We start from the raw sequence: 14,673 nt of genomic DNA, 5'->3' as shown, positions 1-14,673 counted from the left end.
AAAGAAATAAAGAAAGCAATCCCATTTATGATAGTTACAAAAAATATCTAGGAATAAACTTATTAAAGGAGGTGAAAGATCTCTACAATAAAACTCATAAAACCCTGATACAGAAATTGAAGAGGACACAAACAAATGAAAGACATTTCATGCTCATGTATTGGAAGAAATAATATTGTTAGAATAATCATACTACCCAAAGCAATCTAAAGATTCAATGTAATCCCTACCAAAAAACCAATGACATTCTTCACAGAAATAGAAAAAACAGTCCTAAAATTTGTATGTAACAACAAAACAGCCAGAGTAGCCAAAGTAAAAAGAACAAAGCTGGAGGCTTTACAGTGCCTGACTTTTAATTATATTGTAAAGCTATAGTAACCAAAGCAGCATGCTGTTGGTTTAAAAACAGACATATACACCAATGGAACAGAGTAGAGAAACCAGAAATAAATCCATGTATCTACAGCCAACTGGCTTTTGACCAAAGCACCAAGAACATACATTGGGAAAAGGACACTCTCTTCAATAATGGTGCCATGAAAACTGGTTGTTCATATGCAGAAGAATAAAACTAGACCCCATCTCTCACCATATATAAAAACCAATTACATTAAAGACTTAAATGTAAATAAAACTACTAGAAATGCTTTAGGACCTTAGTCTGTGCAAAGATTTTATGGCTAAGACTTCAAAAGCACAGGCAACAGAAACAAAAATAGGTAAGTGGGACTATATTAAACTAAAAACCTTCTGTATAGCAAAGAAAACAATCCACAAAGTGAAGAGACAATCTGTAGAATGTGAGAAAGTATTTGCAAACTATTCATCCAACAAGGTATTAATATCCAGAATATATAAGGAACTTAAACAACTCAACGGGAAAACAAAAAAACAAAAAACAATCCCATTGAAAAGTGGGCAAAGGATCTGAATAGACATTTCTCAAAAGGAGACATACAAATCACCAACAGGTATATGAAAAAAATGCTCAACATCATTAATCATCAGGGAAAGACAAAAAAGAATGGCTAATGTCAAAAAGACAAAAAATAACAAATGCTGGAGAGGATGCAGAGGAAAAGAAACTCTAATACACTGAAATGGAAGTGTAAGTTAATATAGCCATTATGGAAAACAGTATGGATTTTGTTAAAAAACAAAAACAAACAAAAAAAAAAAACGAAAAAAGAACTACCACGTGATCCAGCAATGTCACTACTGGGTATTTATCCATTCAAAGGAAAAGAAATCAGGAAATTTGTATATCAAAGGGCTTCCTGTACCTTCATGTATATTTCAGCACCATTCATAATAGCCATGATATAGAATCAACATAAGTGTACATCAGTGGGTGAATGGGTAAAGAAAATGTGATCTCACACACATACACACAGACACACAGACACACATACACACAAACACACGCACACACATACACACACACAAATACTATTCAGACATAAAAAATGAAATTCTGTTATTTGCAACAATGTTGATAGAACTAGAGGTCAGTATGTTGAATGAAATGAGCCAGGCACAGAAAGACAAATATTGCATGTTCTCACTCATGTGGAAGCTAAAAAAAATGTTAATCTCATGAAAGAGGGTAAAATGATGATTACTAGAGAGGCTGGGAAAGGTGGAGGGGGATGAAAAAGAGGATGGTTAATGGGTGCAAATGTATAGTTGGAAGGAATAAGTTCTAGTCTTTGATAACACAGCAGGGTAATTATAGTTAACAGTAATTTATTGTATATTTCAAAATGACTAAAAGATTATTTGAAATGTTTCCAACACAAATAAATGTTAAATGGTTGAAATGATGGAACCCTAATTACCCTGATTTGCTCACCCTAATTGTATGCACATTGTATCAAACCATCACATGTACCTCATACATATGTGTCAATAAAAAGAGTCCTCTTGTTCACACTGTTCATTTATCTTTTAAGAAAATTTTTTAAAAATCTACCAACTTTATTCACACCTCATTTACCTGAACTCTATGGTCCACTTCTCCAAACAAATATAATCTCTTTCCATCTCCTTTGAATATGCCATTTGGAAGACTCCTCTTTCTTCCTCCCAGCATATATTTCTCCATTTCTTCAAAGGTAGTGGTTAACACAGTCTTCATAAAAGCTGAAATTACCTGGCTCTTTAAGAGTGAGAACCACCTGACGTTTTCTCTGTCTCAGGACAACATCGTTATTCTGCCCTGTGTTCTTAATCTGTACTTGCTGATGTGTGGCTTTGTAACATCATGTAGTCATTTTCTTTTTTTTTTTTTTTTTCATGGATAATTGGTTCATTTATGCATTTCATTTTTGGATGACAGCATTCTGTGCCTTTAAACCATGCTGCATTTAAAGTATAACAACATGTCCAGTGCTTACACAGTTATTTTTTAATATTACCATTCAAAATCTACTCCTATTACTGATTTTCACTGGTTTCTTTTAGTCCTTGAATTTTAAAATAGTATCTGAAGTGTAGAGCAGTTGAACAATCAAAATAATTCCAGTGAAATTTTTTTCTCCCCATTTATTTATTTTATTGCATTTTAGGTTTTGGGGTACATGTGAAGAACATGCAAAATTGTTGCATAGGTACACACGTGGCAGTGTGATTTGCTGCCTTCCTCCCCGTCACCTACATCTGGCATCTCTCCCCTTGCTATCTCTCCCCAGCTCCCCACCCCCCACCGTCCCTCCCCTATTTCCCCCCAACTGACCCCAGTGTGTAGTACTCCCCTCCCTGTGTCCATGTGTTCTCATTGTTCAACACCCGCCTATGAGTGAGAACATGCGGCGTTTGATCTTCTGCTCTTCTGTCAGTTTGCTGAGAGTGATGGTTTCTAGGTTCATCCATGTTCCTACAAAGGACTCAAACTCATCATTTTTGATGGCTGCATAATATTCCATGGTGTATATGTGCCACATTTTCCCTATCCAGTCTATCGTCGATGGGCATTTGGGTTGGTTCCAGGTCTTTGCTATTGTAAACAGTGCTGCAATGGACATTCTTGTGCACGTGTCCTTATAATAGAACGATTTGTAATCCTTTGGATATATACCCAGTAATAGGATTGCTGGGTCAAATGGAATTTCTATTTCTAGGTCCTTGAGGAATCGCCACACTGTCTTCCACAATGGTTGAACTAATTTACACTCCCACCAACAGTGCAAAAGTGTTCCTATTTCTCCACATCCTCTCCAGCATCTGTTGTCTCCAGATTTTTTAATGATCGCCATTCTAACTGGAGTGAGATGGTATCTCAATGTTGTTTTGATTTGCATTTCTCTGATGACCAGGGATGATGAGCATTTTTTCATATGTTTGTTGGCCTCATGTATGTCTTCTTTTGTAAAGTGTCTGTTCATATCCTTCGCCCACTTTTGAGTGGGCTTGTTAGTTTTTTTCTTGTAAATCTGTTTTAGTTCTTTGTAAATTCTGGATATCAGCCCTTTGTCAGATGGGTAAACTGCAAAAATTTTTTCCCATTCTGTTGGTTGCCGATTCACTCTAATGACTGTTTGTTTTGCTGTGCAGAAGCTGTGGAGTTTGATTAGGTCCCATTTGTCTATTTTGGCTTTTGTTGTCAATGCTTTTGGTGTTTTGGTCATGAAGCCCTTGCCTACACCTATGATGTAGTCATTTTCTTTATGCCTTTTATCTGCTTTTAGGGTACAAGCAGCTTTAAGGTAGAGCCAATATCTAAGATTTATTTATGTCATTCAATTATAATTACTAAGCAGTTGCTGATTTTTTGTTTTTTTTTTTTTTTTTTTTTTTTGTTTTCTTTTGTTTTTTTGAGACAGAGTCTTGCTGTGTTGTCCAGGCTGGTATTGAGATTGTGGGCTCAAGTGATCCTCCTGCCTCAGCCTCCCAAATTGCTGGGATTACAGGCGTGAGTCACCATGCCCGGCCACATTTACTGAATTTATAGCATGGTATCTATCTATATCAAATTATTTATTAAGCATATGCTATGTGCAGGCACAGTCAAGAGAAAAAACTGACATTACCCATGCCTTGAAAGAGTTTACAGTCTAATGGGAGAAACAGACATTCATCAAATAATCATACAATTAAGTGTAACATTACAACTGTGATAGAGCTACAAAGAGAGGAATATGGTACCATGAGAGAGCCCATAATAGGGGTATTTATCTGAGATGGGAGAGAAGAACAGAGAAGGATGTCCCAAAGATGAAGAAACACATGAGCAAAGGCTCTGTGAAGGGAGGGCGCCAGCTATGTTCAAGACATTGAAAGAAGTCTTGGGTGGCTGGAGCCCAGAGAGCATAGGTAGAGAAGTGGAAGGAAGCTGTAGAAGTAGGCAGGGGCCAACCTGGGCGAGGCCCTATGAAATATGAAAAGGCTTTAGGCTTTTACTCTCAGGAATGAGGAGCCCCTGGAGGGATTTAAGAAAAGGAAAGGACAGTATGGGGTTTTCAAGAAATCACTGTGATCGCTGTGTGGAGGATAAATTGAAGTGGGCAAGAAAATCAAGCATGGTGTTTTTCTATGTTGTATAGCAACTCAGTGTTGCTCATTGACTGGACAGTTTGTGGGGCTTATAGCTCTTGCTGTGATCTCTGTATCATGATGTTTGGCTTTAAGCTAAAAAATCTTGAGCTACTCAAAATATGGGCCTAATTTTTAACATAGCCTCCTAAGCTTTTGCAATTCATTGACCTAACATGTAGTTGTAATAGATAATGATAATGATGATAATAGACAACATTATCTAGTATCTATAGTCTAGTATCTAGTGTCTAAATAATAGAAAACATTATGTATGTTGCTGGGTACTGTGCGAAAGGCATGATGTGTATTATCTCGATTAATCCCTACTATAAGCCAATGAGGAAGGTGTTTGTATCGCTATTATTATTATTTTTTTTGAGATGGAGTCTCACTCTGTTGCCAGGCTGGAGTGCCGTGGTGCGATCTTGGCTCACTGCAACCTCCACCTCCCGGGTTCAAGCGACTCTCCTGCCTCAGCCTCCCTCCAGAGTAGCTGGGACTACAGGTGGGCACCACCACCATCTCCACCTGTTTTTTGTATTTTTAGTAAAGATGGGGTTTCACCATGTTGCCCAGGCTGGTCTTGAAATCTTGGCCTCAGTTGATCCGTCCACTTCAGCCTCCCAAAATGCTGGTATTACAGGCACGAGCCACTGTGCCCGGCCTGTATCCGTATTCTCTTAAAAATAGGCTTAGAGGGGTTAAAGACCTTGCCTCAGAGAGAAGTGGTGGGTTTAGGACTTAAATCTAGTTGTCTCTAACTGCAGAGCCTTCACTCTTAGCTGCTTTGTTATAGAAGTTCTAGTTTATTTTGGTTTTCAGTACCATTTCAATACCACTATTATGAAAAAGGAGATTCCTTCAGTCCCACAAAAAGATGTGATTTGGCTAATTGCCCAGTAACTCCTTCCTCAATCTTGGTCAAAGCCTCCATGGCATCAGGTCACCCATCTCCCATTCTGCAGGTGTTTTATTATATATCACACCACCTGACATTATTTCTGAGCTGGTGGTTATATGTTTTGATCTTTGCAACCATGTGAACAAAATTCTGGCTGGCTGTTCTTTTTTCTTTTACAGAAATCTATAATTAGATGCCGTAATAATGCTCATTAGCCCAAGTTACAAATAGTATTTCAGTATCCAGCTTCCTCCTCAGGAGAGCATCATCAATAATTAAGAATAATTGCCAACAATTGGTGAACTATTGGTTGAAAAATGTTTGCCATCGTGGAGCTCTCTGCCTTTGGCCTGCCATCTGTTGAGTGCTATTTGCTTATGCTTCTTCTGTCTTCATTTTCTATACCCTAGGGCAGCCTTTTCTTTAGTTGTAATACATCTGCCTAAAGTGGGCTTGTAATTTGCTTGCCTAAATATAAAAATATAATAACAGAACATTGAGGATTTTTAACTCATATCTTATAGTACATCCGTGATAACTAATAAAATCAGCTTGGTCCCTCAGAAAATGGAAGCAATTGCCTACTGGTTACGGTGTGTTCAGAGGACTAGTCATCTTTAACCAAACATGCCTGGCTCTTTACCCTTAGCAAAGCAAGGTTGAAAGTTCAAGCAAAAAGCAGGTGAAACCCCAGTTATCATAGCTAGAAACAACCATAGCAGGATGCCCAGGTTAGACTGGAAAGCTGAACATGGAAAGTTGATTGGTAAGCAACGCAGCTTGCAAGCCTGAAGAATAGGGAGAAGCATTTCATAGGGATATTGGAAGAATTAAATAGTTTGTGTTTTGACAATGCTTTCATATTGTTGGAGGAAGGAATCAAGAAGGACCAGATTTATTTGCTTAGGTCCTCCTCCAAAATTTTTATGGATCTATAATGTTTATTATAGTTTATGAGTAAAATATTGCAAAAGGAAGATTATCAGTTTTATTCAAAAGTCCACTACCAGTGAGTGGGAGAAGATTCACATTAGTCTGCTTAGGTAGTGGTTATAGGTAAGCAGAGGCAATTGGTACTCAGTAGTACGAAGGTGTGGAATGGAAATCCTGCCCTCTCACTTATTTATTTTTCTTGGCATGGTTATTATTATTATTATTATTGCCCTCTCAGGAATGCTTTCCTGAGTGTAGGACTGGGCATAGGACGGTAGGACTAGCTGAGAGTAGGACATCATAGTGCAGCGTTGAGATTGAGGATGACGAAGTCAAGGCCTTCTCATTTCTTACCATTTTATGTTGATATTGCCATCTTCAAGGCAAGTTTTGTTTTAAACAACTTTACTGAAGTATGACTGAGATGTAAAATTCTGTACATATTTAATGTATACAACTCGATGAGTTTGGGGATAAGTATACTCCCATGAAACCTCCATCACCATCCAAGCCACAGACATATTCATCACTTCCCAAAGCTTCCTCCTTTATTATTATTATCATATTCTTATTTGTGTGTGTGTGCATGTGTGTGTGTGTGCACGTGTGTGTGTGCCTGTGTGTGAAGAACATTTAACACAATATCTACCCTCTCAGAAAATGTTGAGTATGTAATACAGTACTGGTAGCTATGAGGCACTGTGTTGTAGACCTGTGGTAGATCTCTAGAAGGTATTCATTTTGTATAATTGAAACTTTGTACCCTTTGACTGTAACCACCACATTTCTCCCAATCCCTCACCCTCACCCTGGCATCACCATTCTACTCTGTTTCTATGAGTTCGACTATTTTAGATTCCACATATGAGACCATACAGTATTTGTCTTTCTGTGTTTGGTTTATTTCAGGTCCATTTATGTAGCCACAGATGATAGGATTTCCTCCTGTTTTTAAGGTTGAATAATACTCCATTGCATCCATAATATTTTGACTATTGTGAATAATGCTGTAATCAATATGGGAGTGCAGATATCTCTTTGAGATACTGATTTAAATTCTTTTGAATACATACCCAGAACTGGGATTGCTGGATCATATGGTAGTTCTAGTTTTAATTTTTTTGGAATCACCATACTGTTTTCCATAGTGGCTATACCAATTTACTTCCTCAACAGCGTACCAGCGTTCCCTTTTGTCTGCATCCTCACCAACACTTGTCGTTTGTTTTTTAATAATAGCCATCCCCACAGGTATGAGGTGATATCGCATTGTGGTTTTGTTGCATTTTCCTGATGATTAGTGATACTAAGCATCTTTTCATACACCTGTTGGTCATTTGTAGGTCTTCTTTGGAACACTGTTCAGGTCCTCTGTTCCATTTTTTAAGTCAGGTTACATCGTTTGTAAGCCAAGTTTTTATTACATACTTATGTCCAAGTACAATGTCTATTCTATTTTCACTGTCCTTTTCTGTTATGCAATGTAATCTCTTACCGAGGCAAAAGTATAAAGAACACTCAGATTACAAACCAAAAGCAGTAAACAAATACAAAATTACATTAAAGGGAAGTGGTGTGAGAGTAGGGAGAAGAGATACATTTTTATTCAATGCTTCTTATGTTGCAAGCACTCTAACAGATACTTTATGTAGTATATCTCATTTAATCCTCATGATAAGCATGACAAGAGACAAACGAGGAAAATAAGGCTGTGAGAAGTGAGGGTCAGACTTCTGGTTGGCAAGTGATCTAGAGCTGGAATTTAAACTCATATGCCAAATATCCCATCATTTACTTAGACACATAAATATCACTCCGTGTCACCCTACATAAGTACAGTCTGTCATAATTTTTGTATTTTTTACTTCGTCTTGCAGACAGAGAGGTAGAATAAAATGTAGAAAAATGTGGTGTCATAGAGACCAATGAATACATAAATAAATGAATGAATGGGGTATATATATTATATACTTCCATTTCTAGACAGACTCTTTTAAAGAATTGGCACACCAGCTGTTTGCATTTGCTCTTTATTTATTGGCTCTGGTAAACTGTAAAGTAAGAAAAATTTTTCCTCCCTAGTTTGGTGTTCTTCCATACCTCTTTCCTCTTAAATGCTAGAATTTTTCTGTTGTTACTGTCAGTGCCCACCAAATGTGGCAACACAAAACTATTCCTAGCAACATACTCATGCTTAAATATAGATCTTTCTCCCCTCTTAACTGATTTTTGTGTGTACCTACATTATTGTTAACTATAAGCACAATATACAGATCTCTAGAACTTATTCATCTTGAATAATTGAAACTCTATATACACTGAACAGCAATTCCCCACCTCCCTCTTTCTCTAGCCCCAGGCAATCACCATTCTACTTTCTGCTTCTAAGAGTGTGGCTATTTCAGATACCTCATATAAGTGGGATCATGTAGTATTTGTCCTTCTGTAAGCGGCTTAGTTTACTTAGCGTAATGTCCTTAAGATTCATCCATGTTGTTGCATATGACAGGATTTTCTTCCATTTTATTACTTAATAATACATTTTCTTTATCCATTCATCTGTTGATGGACATTTAGGTTGCTTCCACATCTTGGCTATTGTGAATAATGCTGCAATGAACATGGAAGTGCAAGTATTGCTTTGAGATCTTGATTTAAATTATTTTGGGTGAATACCTAGAATTGAGATTGCTGGACGATATGGCAGTTCTATCTTTAATTTTTTGAGGAATCTCCATACTGTCTTCCATAGTGGTTTCACTGTTTTGCATTCCTACCAACAGTGCACCAGGGTTTCAATTGCTCCTCATTCTCACCAACACTTGTTAGTTTTTATTTTATTTTATTTTATTAGTAATAGCCACCTTAACGGGTATGAGGTTATGTCTCATTACAGTTTTGGTTTGCATTTTCCTGGTGACTAGTGATGTTGAGCACCTTCTCATGTATGTGTTGGTCATTTGTATGTCTTCTTTGGAAAAATGTCTATTCAGGTGTTTTGCCCATTTTTAAATTGAGGTTATGTTTTTCTATTTAGTTGTAGAAGCTCTTAAAATATTGTGGGTATTAACCCATTATTAGATACATGATTTGCAAATATTTTCTCCTATTCCAGAGGTTGTTCATTCACTCTTGATTGTTTCATTTGCAGCACAGAAGCTTTTTAGTTTGATGTAGTTCCACTTCTCTATTTTTAATTTTCTTGCCTGTGCTTTTGGTGTGAGATCCAATAAATCATTGCCAAGGCCAATATCATGAAGCTTTCCCCCTATATTTTTATTTAAGTTTTTTGTGTGTTGCTATAAAGGGATACGTGAGAGGAGGTAACTTATAAAGAAAAGAAGTTTTTTTGGCTCATGGTTCTGCAAGCTGTACAAGAAGCATGGCACCAACATCTGTATCTGGTGAGGGCCTCAAGCTGCTTGAGTTCATGGCAGAAGGGTAAGGTGAGCCAGCATGTGCAGAGATCATGTGGTGAAAGCGGAGGCAAGAGAGAGATGGGGGCCATACTCCTTTTTAACAATAAGCACTTACTGGAACTGATGAAGTAAGAACTCACACAATACCTTGTACGATGGCACCAAGCCATTCATGGGGAATTTGCCTCCATGATCCAAACACCTTCCATTAGGCCCTACCTCCAACACTGGGGATCAAATTTCAACATAACATTAGGAGGGTCAAACAAACCAAACTCTTGTAATTTGTAATTTTCTTTAAGGAGTTGTATAGTTCCAGTTCTTATGTTTAAGTCTGAAATCCATTTTGAATTGATTTTTGTGTATGGTGCAAAATAAAGTTCCTATTTCATTCTTTTGCATGTGATCTAGTTTTTGTGCAAATGTTTTCCCAGTATCATTTGTTGAAGAGCCTGTCTTTTCCTTGTTGTGTATCTTGGCACCTTTATTGAAGATCAATTGACCGCATATGCTTGGGTTTATTTCTGGGCTTTCTGTTCTGTTCCATTGGTCTATATGTCTGTCTTTATGTCAGTACCATAAAGTTTTGATTACTGTAGCTTTGTAATATGTTTTCAAATCAGGAAGCATGAGATCTCCAGCTTTATTCTTCTTTTTCAAGATTGCTTTGATTATTCAGGATCCTTTGTAGTTACATATTAAAGATTATATTTGCTATTTCTGTTAAAAATACACTTGGGATTTGGGGAGGGATTGCATTGAATATGCAGAAAGTTTTGGGTAACATGGACATTTTAACATATTAAATCTTTCAATTCATAAACAAGGGATAGCTATTTATGTGTATCAGCAAAAAAACTATAAATAAACAAATTCAGTAAATTGTAAAAGAAAAATTAATGTGTTTCTATATACTAACAACAAATGATCTAAAAATGAAATTTACAAATCAATCCCATTTACAATAGTATCACAAAGAATAGAGTACCTTGGAATAAATGGAACCAAAGAGATGCAAGTCTTGCTCTCTAAGAACTGTAAAACATTCCTGATCTCCTTTTGACAAAACTTGGCCTATCCTCTCAGGACTCTGTTAGGTCAAGGGAAGGCGAATGTGGTAAATAAACACTAACTGAGTTATAAATGGCTTACTGGTTTGTCTGCTCACATATTGACCAGGAATACTTTAACCCAAAGGTATAGGTAGTAAGGTAATATGGACTGAACTGCCTACTGATGAAATATTTTTAAATGAATATAAAATAATTGTAAACTGCAACACATATTATCAGGTGTAAATACAAATATTCTTGGAAAACCTCTCTGAAATGTTAAAGTAATTCCATGAGAAGACATCATTTCAGATTTCCTAGTATTGCATACATAACATGCTTTTCAGTGAGTATGGATAAATATGGTTTGGGAGAAAGTACAATAAGGAGGCAGTGGAACTTTTTTGGCGTATTTACCATGTGCTTATGATTTGCATGCATTATTTCATTTGATCCTCTTTCAAACCCTTTCAGGTAGATGTTTGTCCCATTTTACAGATGAGGAAATTAAGGCTCAGGGTAGTAGCATTCAGGTTCCCTCACTGCAAGGCTGGCTGTGAAGCTGGATCCATTTGCCTCGAAGCCAGTTCTTTTCCCTTTACACAGTAAGTGGCCAGCCAGGGAACTGGTGGAGTACAGAGAAGGGTTAGTAGATCCGAAACCCGAGTGGGGCCTTGTGAATTATAAGCTGCTCTGCCCAGGAAGGTTTCCTGGGAGACTGAAGTTGAAGAAACTGCTTAATATCCCTGAAACAGAAACATTTCAGTTATTGCCAAATGTATAGCCAAAAATCAGGTTAAAGTAGTGGTGAAATTAATCTTACAGGTTGCTTAACTGTTCTCAGCTGCGTTTTGTTGTCTCCAAGATCACCTAAAAAGTCCTCGAGCGGTGGGCCTGGGGTCCTAAGGATGGCTTAACAAGCAGGGAGGTAGGGCCTCCACACGATTTTCCTGTGGTTCCCAGCGACATTCTGTCCTGATCATCACAGAAGGATTTATTAGTCTATTGTTTTTTGTTTGTTTGTTTTTTAAATTATAGAACAACCACTGCAGCTTGCTAAAAGGCCATCTCCTCTCTATATAGCCACCGTGCCCTGTACGTTCTGGTTATATGAGGATAACCTGGCTAAGTGACTTGACGATGTTCTCAAGTGTGCACAGATCCTTTTGTTTTTCCTTAATGCGCCCTTGCTGTCATTTATTCTGTCCTCCTGGGAACATCGGTACACTTGATCTTCTAAATTTTCAGCTCATCATATATTTACTATTAACTGAAGCCCAGGCCTATGCTTTAGTATGGCAATTAGTGGGAGACGTATTTTTTTTTAATTGAAGGTGATTAAATTCATTTGGGGTGAATGGTATGAAAGACATGAGCCCTAAAGGTGTTTGCAATTGGCATGGAATTCTGGCAGGTGCCAAGCTTAACTGCATTATCATCTGGTATCTCTTGCTGTTGACTTATTAAAACTGGATCTAAAAAATGTAATAATCTTTTATCCCTATAGCAGATCTTTCCATTATGATAAAATTCCTGCTGGTAGTCTTCTGATGAGCTTTTCCCTGTGGCTGTGATCCCACAGTGTCCCTACAGTACAGACAACTCAACCCATGGTGGCTACTCACAAAGACTCACAAAACCTCCAGGACACTGTCAGTCCCAGCAAAGCCTTACCCGGCTTTGTTCCCTTCCCATTCACAATGGCCAGTTACTGGATAATTGAGCCTTATCATAATGGGTGGTGAAAAGAAGTCCACGGCCGATGCAGGAAAGGGTAGAGCCCCTGGGCACGGTTTTGGAATACCCTAGTGTTCTCTGACCTTATCCTTTGTCGTAATGAAAAACTTCCTGGCTTCTAGTATTAGGGGTCTCCCTGGGGTCATTCTGACTTCCTTATTCTAAAATCAAAACAGATAATAGGCCGATAATGGAAGTTTTTCGGACTTTCTCCTTCCATTGTTTTAGCGAAGGAAGAAGGCACACACCGATCCTCCATCACGCACTCAGTTCTATTTTGGCACCTGGTGACCGTCAGGAAAACCTGATAAACTTGAAAGTGTTGTTTCCCAATCACCTTCAGAGCTGGAGAGACGCTTTCCTGCTAACTTTATCCATGGGACTGAAGAAAGGGAGAGCGTGCTCACAAGCACAAACAGGAAAGCCTTACATCACGGAGTGGCGTGGGGAGGAGTCTCCTCGCTCGCTCGCTCGCCGCGCTCCCTTTGTGGCCGAGTCGCGCGCACCAGCGGCGGCGGGGGCAGCGCGGCGCGTGTCTGCGCGGCGGCCGCTCGGGGACCCGCACCCGGGCGAGGCGCCGCGGGGCTGAGCCCGGCAGACACCGCGTTGGCCTCCGAGCAGGGCGCACCATGCAGCGTTCGCGCACCGGAGAGAAAACTGAGAATGAAATTGCTTTGGCAAGCTAAAATGGTAACGAGAGCTCTCTGCCTTCTCCCGAGGCTTCTCTGGTGGGGAATCTTCTCCCGCTTTCGCTGGGCGTGTTTTGGACTCCCTTGGAGTGATCCGATTCCATACTTGTGAGCTAAAGCTCTCTCCCTCCGCTTTGTATTCCTCTCTCTCTGCGTGTCTTCTCCCTTTTCTCAGCAAATTGCCTATGGTGTGTCTGGGGCAGATGCATGTCAGAAGGGGAGAACTTTGAAGGAAAAAGAACTGTTAGTCTAGGTGAACCGCGGAGCGCTTCTGCGTCCCAGCGGCTTTTTAACACAAACCTCAGGTTTAGCTGGGGACATAGAAATCCAGGGGGTCGTTGCCCAGAGTTTAGTAGAAGCTGCCTGATGATGTGTTTCTTTTTCTGCACTTGCCAGATTATTTTACGGAAATAAAAACTTTCCACCCCCGCTAACTTTGTGGGCTCCAGAACAATGAGGAGAAAAAGACAAGCAACCACTTCCAAAGGAGTGAGGACTCTTGGCATTTTAAACAGTTGTTTGTGTCTGAGTTTAAAATCTGGTTTGTTCAATGACTGAGCCACTTTAAAAAGTACAAACTTTTTTTTTCCAAAAGAATTATTTTTCCTTTCACTTAAGAGGACAAGTAAATCAGGACTAAACTACAGTTTATGAAGAAAAAGAAAGACTTCAAACAAACTATTTATGTGAGCAAGTCTAGGAAAAATAACTAAATGGAAAAGTCCAGGGATCCTGATACCACAGGAAGGGGCTACAAGCCAAGAAAATCTCAGCATTCCCTCTATCAAAATGTGTTGTGCATTGCTCGGATTGTAATATTTTGAACAGCCCATCTTGTGCCCTGAGTGCTGTTGTAAGCAGCAAAGCAGCTGGGATAGATTGTGGTTAGCAGAGAGGCAAAAAAAAAAAAAAAAAAAAAAATACTCTTTTTCTTTCTCTTTATCCCATCCTTGGCAGAGCTCGATTCAGGACTGGGGTGAAGAGGTAGAGGAAGGAGCTGTTTACCATGTCACCCTCAAAAGAGTCCAGATTCAACAGGCTGCCAATAAAGGAGCAAGATGGCTGGGGGTGAGTAAAGCTGGCAAGACGCTGAACCTTGGAATTTCAGTGTCTGTTGTTCTGTGAATATCATTATTATTTAACAGAGGCAGGCTTTTTTTTTTTTTTTTTTTTTTCCTCTTTTGGCCTTAGAAAATGCTAATGACCAAGTGTTTGCACTAGCTGAACAGGTCTCTTTTTGTATTTAATATTTTCAAAAGCATCTTCCCTAGGTTTGTCAATAATTCAGAACCTCTTAGATTCATCTTGAGGTCTTTGGCAAATAGATTGGGGGTGGAGTGGCAGAAAATGACACACAGAATACAGGCCCAGAGAGCGGCATTCTCTTAGACAAGAGCCATAAGCAA

At 38.8% G+C, this 14,673-nt stretch overlaps 1 protein-coding gene across 3 annotated transcripts in view; it reads left to right on the top strand.

Moving 5' to 3' along the window:
- The window catches only part of RGL1 (ral guanine nucleotide dissociation stimulator like 1), a 281,803-nt gene that overhangs the window by 148,505 nt on the left and 118,625 nt on the right, over window positions 1-14,673 (top strand). Inside the window, exons 1-2 of one of the 3 annotated variants that reach the window (XM_032291630.1) lie at window positions 13,039-13,268; window positions 14,225-14,335. The exons of 1 other annotated variant lie outside the window; for it this stretch is intronic. In XM_032291630.1, the coding sequence (XP_032147521.1) occupies window positions 13,242-13,268; window positions 14,225-14,335 (138 nt within the window). In that variant the 5' untranslated portion in view covers window positions 13,039-13,241. Of the gene's footprint in view, window positions 1-13,038; window positions 13,269-14,224; window positions 14,336-14,673 lie in introns of those variants that run through there. One more of the 3 variants, XM_032291629.1, reaches the window with a different exon arrangement.

Source organism: Sapajus apella, unplaced genomic scaffold, assembly GCF_009761245.1.
Source record: "Sapajus apella isolate SASKATOON/1434 unplaced genomic scaffold, GSC_monkey_1.0 scaffold25, whole genome shotgun sequence".
Lineage (NCBI taxonomy): Eukaryota > Metazoa > Chordata > Mammalia > Primates > Cebidae > Sapajus > Sapajus apella.
This window is presented reverse-complemented; position numbering and strand designations above follow the sequence as displayed.